Genomic DNA, 6,666 nt, shown 5'->3' with positions numbered 1-6,666 from the left:
TGGGGGGGGGGGGGTGGGGGTGATTTGAGTCTTGAATATATGTCATCAGAGGTACTAAAAATGCACAAAAATCGCATGCCTTTGAAAATATCCCAAATTAGGAATTTTACTCACTACATATATATATATGTCTTTTCTCTATAGCACAGAGTATCGTAAAATGACGAGTCGTCAATTTAACATTCAAATACGGATAATTCTAGACACACATGGATTCGAAGGCTCATATTTCGACGGTTAACTGGTTGGCTTAGCTAAAAAAATTCATGTTACGGAGACTAGAGTATGATTGGTCAAAAAGAATGGCGCAACTGTCCCTTTAAACTTACTTACATTACATTCAGTTGGCTATTCAACATGTCAGTTGTGGTAACCCGTTTTATATTCGCCCTGCGTTTTTGTTGCATTGTAGGGGAACCCTAATTCTGAAAAAAAAAACTACGGACCTCGGAATCTGAGCTTTAAAAGGCACCAGTATCAAAAACATGCGACTGGCCTGGCTTTCCAAACCCCCTCCAATTTAAAATTTCTTTTCAAATTCCTGATGCTTGTTGCATAAATGACAACTCTGTGATACATATTCGACCCCTCAACCTAATGATTCCGAGAAACGCCACTACTGCCCAAATATACAACCAGCACTTTCATCTAATATGGATTTTAGAGGGAAAGTTAAAAAGATGAGTCGTCTTTCCTTGAGACACTGCATATACAGAAAATACATCTATAAAAATAGGAAAAGTTTGAGATATTTTTGAAGTAATTATGCCATTTTTGTACATTTCTAGTACTTCTGAAGACTATTTACATATACTCAAGACTCATATCAACCCCCAAAATGGCGCATCGGTCCCTTTAATGTTTCTAAAGGGCTTTATAAACTGAAATTTGAGTGCCTAAAATGAATTTAAAATTCACATTCAGTTAAAGATGAAGATGATGAAGACAAATGTTTTTAATTTCAGGGTAAAGGTGTCATGGAAACATTTTGGATATTAGGCACTACTCATGTAGTTCCTCGGAGACGGAAGACAAGTTTACCAGATTTCCTTAAAGATGTTTCACCACAAGAACATAAAAACAACCTGTTCACACTGTAGTCTAGAATATATTCAAATTGATTCTATAGTTCGTCAATTTCATTTAAAACAGACTCTCTGATAGGACATCTTAACAAGGTCAATGTCAAGATATTGCAAACTCTGTTTTATACCTTGACTACAATAGCCATTATTCTTGTATCTTGGAAGATTGGAAATGACGCGATTTGAAGTACTAAGTTTGATATAGCTTGACATTGTGAAAGTGATAAGGCTTCCGAGTTGAAAAACACATAGCAAAAGTTGCACATTAAACAGAGCTACACTGTGTAATCAAACAAAAATAGCTTGCTAGGCAAGGTAATATACACTCACTTGCAGCTTTGTCTAAAATGAAATGGAGTTTTACATCCTAATTTTCTGCACCATGTGGGCTAATGAAGACGGGCAATGCCATGCAGGGTGCAATGAGGGAAATTTTGCCAGGACAGCCTGCTCTTTTTCGATTTCCAACTGTCGAGGGATCTTTAACGTGCACAGTCTGTAGCACACTGGGCCTCAGTTTCTTGTCCCATCGAACGACTAGACACTTTTTCCAGCCCCTCTTTCCTGAATCACTGACAGGGGGAAACCAGGTTGAAAAATCCGAAGGCACTATCTCGACCTCTGCCGGGATTGAACCTCGGACCTTCAGGTAAGCCAGCAAGTGTCTAAACTGACTGAGCCACGGTGGCTCCCTCCATAAAGCTCTGGTAAGCGCTTGGCTGCCTGTATATTAACAGGAAAACAAAGTTAATTTGATTATTGTACATGACTACATATTAATAATGCGAACACAAGAAGTAAATAAATAATACTTTTAGTTTCAAAGCTTTGATAGTAAACTGCAGTGGTTCAAACCCTGTTTTAGAGTAGCATCGAAAATATACTGTTTAACTTCTGAAAAATAACATTAGCATCTATTCTATTTTCTATTTTATTACAATGTAGACACATGTGGCACTGCCAATTATATTTGATTATAGTTCAGTTTCATACTTGATCCTATTTTGTTTGATTTAATTGTAGACCATCCAGATGTCCTTTATAATATGAAAAATGACAGGGGTAGCCGATGTGAATAAGAATCTTTAGTCTAGTTTAGCAAGTGTGTGTGTCCATATAGAAAGAAATATGCTGCGGATGAAACACATTAAGCTTATATGAAAACATCTATCACTAAACTTCCAAATGTCCGTCCCACCGCTGTAGTTTTTATATGACTAAGTGATTCACTGTCATTTAGGCACAAACACTTCAGTTAGACACAGTACTTTAGGCACACTCTTTTTAGGCACTCTGTCAGTTAGGCACATATTCATTTAGGCACACTCATATTCAACATTAATCTTAATATTTTTAACACATTTGAAACCTAAAAAGTGAGTGCATATATAATGTGCCTAATTGAAGTTGTGCAAATACCTCTGTGCCTAAATGTCCTCATCCTAACTGATCAAGTGCCTAAACAGACTTGTGCCTAGAATATTTGTGCCTAAATGACTTGCAAACCTACTATATAGCACTCTGGTCCTTTTAATATCACAATTCATAAGTTTACTGCATTCTCAAAGCTCCATCTAATCGTATGACCTCTCCATTTAACATTGGATTTTCTATAATAGTCTGTACTAAATGAGCATATTCATCTGGATGTCCCAGTCTAGAAGGAAATGGTATATAGGAACAAAGTTGTTGGATGGCTGCCTCTGGCAAGGATTCTAAAAGAGGAGTCTTGAATAAACCTAAAAGAATGAAATAGTATAGTTTGTAAAATTCATTTATAAGGGCTAGGCGATTTAGGTTCAAGTGGATATCACAACAGGCATCTGTATCTATCAATAGACGACTCTCTCTATAATAGTATGTAAAACAGAAGGTGGCTAATGCTTGTCACAACCATCTCCTCTTCAGACGCTTTTCTACCATTTACCGTACAGAAACATAATCCCTACCTTAAATGAATCGTTTCATTGAATATTTTCCCTTAAAGATTGGTTCCTTATTTTTCAGTGTCAAATTAAACTATTTGATTAATTGGTGTTTCTAATGAATTATCATGTATTCTTAATCATATCATTATGTTCTCATTGCACATAATTGAGAGTTTTAACCAATCATAAATGTCCATGTATGAACAGACTGGATAAACAAAAAAAGACTTTTTGGCCTTTCTTAATCAGTCACTCATTGGAATTCTGTTGGTATTTCTCTTCTAATTTAGCTAATTATGAATTAATTATGGACACGTGAGACATTCTGGTATTTTTCCAAGTCATTAGAACACCTCTGAGTATTAGCATTTTTATTTTCAAAAATGAAAATAAGGGTACCCATCTTTAACACTAGACATTTTTTTATATCTCCCTCAGTGTTCATCTTCATACTAATCTAACTATTGTTTCAATCAAAATACTAAAAAAATTTACACCCATCGTTTTAAAAGATAGGTCTGAAGCTATTAGATTGAAATTATTCTTGTAAAATATATCTCTGTTTTCTTTTTAGAATCAGAATCATACTTACCAGGAGCTATAGTCATGACACGAATTCCCTGACGTCCTAAATCTCTCGCTAATGGTAAAGCCATGGAAGTAATTGCTCCTTTGCTAGCAGCATATGCAGCTTGACCTCTTTGTCCATCAAAAGCTGCCACACTGGCAGTATTAATTATTACTCCTTTTTGGCCATTGGAATTTGGTTCGTTGGCGTTAATCAACCCAACAGCAAGTCTTGTTACATTGAATGTACCTCCAACATTTACCTGCAATAAGATTATCATTAAAGGGACAGGTAGGCCATTTTTTGACCAATCATACTAGTCTCAGAAACTGGAATTTTTTAGTTGAGCTAATCAGTAATAGTGTTCAGAGCTCACTGTCGAAATTTGAGCCTTTCATTCCATGTATGTCCAGAATTATCTGCCTTTGAATGTTAAGATAGCAACTTGTTAATTTAAGATACTCTGTGATATATAGACATAACATATATAGAAATAGTGAGTAAAATTCCTAGTTTGAAATATTTTTAAAGGAATTATGTGATTTTGTACATATCTAGTACTTCTTAAGACTATTACATACATTCAAGACCAAAATCAACCCCCCAAAATGGCACACCTGTCCCTTTAAGTTTGTCTCCCAAGGATTATAAACACTAAGAGCATTGTGCAACATGTCACAGAATTCAAATGATTGCTTGTCACTTGGTCATTCCGAGTCTGGTTGTTCAGGACCTTAGGTGTTTGTAAACAAAGCTGTTAAAAACAAGACATTGCAAGCTATGTGGATTCGAAGTAAAATTGAAATTAAAATGCCAAGACAAAACGAATCACTCCATTCATCACTGCTGAAAGTTTCTAAGCTGAAATAACAGCCAAATTGGGAAATTTGGTGTCTCCTTATCGTAAAACATAAATGATCTGATTTGGTGGTTTGATAGTCAAAATACCTCTAATATTCTTTTAAAGTCTTCTAAACTATGTGGCTTATTTCTCTTAAAGTCGTATACTGTTTTAGCTATTCCAATACCAGCACAGTTGACCACTGTATCTAGTCCACCAAATTTTGATTTAGCTATTTCTAAAGCATTTACCACATCATTTTCTGAGGTCACCTGTAACACAAACAATCTTTGGAATAAAAAAAGGACCAAATAATTTACTTTATCTATGTATCTACTTGATCAAACTGAATTAAAAATTAAAAACAGACGTTACTAATTGTTAATTAAGCAGTTTTAAACTAGTTTTGGTGTTTATTATTAGTTGAAACCTTTAGTAGAATACATCGGAGACATATTTTTCAATTTTTAGGCCCTTATTTTACTTAAATTGTACAGTAGTTTTCTAACAGTTTCCAAAAAGCATAAAGAACTTTACCTACTTTTTAAACAGTTTTGACGTTTAAATATTAACATCTGAATTTTTTTAGTTAAAACATTCCGATACTTTAAGGGACACATTTCTTTGGATTTTGGTGTGTAAAATTTTTTTCGACCTACAAACATATGGAGTGCACCTTTAATGACGAGTATTGAAAAATCTACCATTCCCATTTTAGCTCAAATTAAAATTAGATTATCATTTTGTATCTCTTTTGCTTTCTGATATTTTTAGTCTTGCAAAAAGATACGAAATTACAATCTAATTTCAATTACATAGATTACAGCTCAGCCTATATTTACTTACATCTGTTGCAGCAAATACACAGTCATCTCCTAAACCACTGGCAACTTGTTTTCCTTCAGAGGATTCCAAATCACATAAAACTACCTTAGCACCTTGTTTAACAAATCTTTCTGCTGTTGCTTTTCCTAATCCTGATGCACCGCCTGTTACTAAACCAACCAGGCCCTGAAAAAAATCTCAAATATATTATACCTGTATAGTATAGTATAGTATGGCCAAACATCATAACAATACCTGTGCGGTAGGCTATGATATAATAGACCTTCTCTCAAGGAGAATTGAGATCAAATTTCTGAGTCATTGAAAAATATCCAACTGACAAGAAAATAAATAAACAACCCTGCATTGTACCAACCAGGCCCTGAAACAAATCTCAAATATACCACAGCTGTCATTATACCAACCCAGCCCTGTGGCGAAAATGGGCCTCTTTGAAAACCAATTTTGAAGACATAATGTGCGTTCATATCTATATTTTCATCAACTCAGATATTATAAGTACTCTTTTGAGACTGCTATTACAATTCTCATAAAAATAACAGATAAAAATCAAAAACCTTTTATTTTGTTCAGGCATTAGTGCCAATAATAGAGAGATCATCATAGAAAGGGATGGCACCGATCCAAAACGGCTTAAATTTGGTCATAGAATGCCTCTCAAAAGATTGGGCAAGGTAAGATTGTAAGTTTATATCTTTCATTTCCTATACAATGTGTTGTAAGTAAAGGCTACCTTAATATTCTGAATCTCATCATTTTCTTCCAATAAATAATTATTGGCTTATAATTTGGCGACAATGGTCATCCATAAAAAAATGATGAAATGATTATTGTAGAATAAATTTTTCCAGAAATTCAACATGACACATTTGGATGTGCCTGTAATTTCACTTCGTAATGGGTCTTGACCATATTATTCCAGAGTTTGAGCTTCAGTTTCTCACACTTTAGAAATACACTTCAGTTAAAGACGAAAAGAGAAATGTTTTCACCTTCAATGTTCCAATGGAGGACGCCATGTTGATCTTAGTAACTGCGTTCGTACGGTGTCGCTGGCACACTACTGTGGTATATTATCCATAAAGCCCCTTGGCTTATGCTTTGGTTGTGGATGGAAATCCTTATACTTTATAAAAGAATGTTTTCTCCGTATTGTCGAATTACGTTGAGGATCGTTTATGCGTAATCCGTGTTTTAGTAAACTATAAAAGAATTAATGGTTACTGTCAAGTTCTTGGAATATGGAGCATCTCGAACACGTAAACTAATCCAGCATGGCCTCTACAGTGTTAAAGGTATAATAAAAGAATTATATCCGTTCTATTTCAGTTATTCTTTGAAATTATTTGTATGTGTCATACTTCATTTAAAGTTTTGATCTTAGTGCTCCATCGAAAT

The 6,666-nt window shown here is 34.6% G+C and overlaps 1 protein-coding gene across 1 annotated transcript; it reads right to left on the bottom strand.

Moving 5' to 3' along the window:
• Positions 1-2,636: 2,636 nt before the first annotated feature.
• Positions 2,637-5,436, bottom strand: LOTGIDRAFT_130874 (hypothetical protein; the record flags this gene model as incomplete). The annotated part of the gene is made up of 4 exons (XM_009065910.1): positions 2,637-2,824; positions 3,606-3,843; positions 4,530-4,694; positions 5,269-5,436. Coding segments are annotated over 4 exons (759 nt in total), but the record flags the coding sequence as incomplete, so codon positions are not given.
• Positions 5,437-6,666: the final 1,230 nt, after the last annotated feature.

This window comes from Lottia gigantea (assembly GCF_000327385.1).
Source record: "Lottia gigantea unplaced genomic scaffold LOTGIsca_71, whole genome shotgun sequence".
NCBI lineage: Eukaryota > Metazoa > Mollusca > Gastropoda > Lottiidae > Lottia > Lottia gigantea.
Note: the sequence above shows the minus strand (reverse complement) of the source record. Positions and strands in the feature narration are given on the sequence as shown.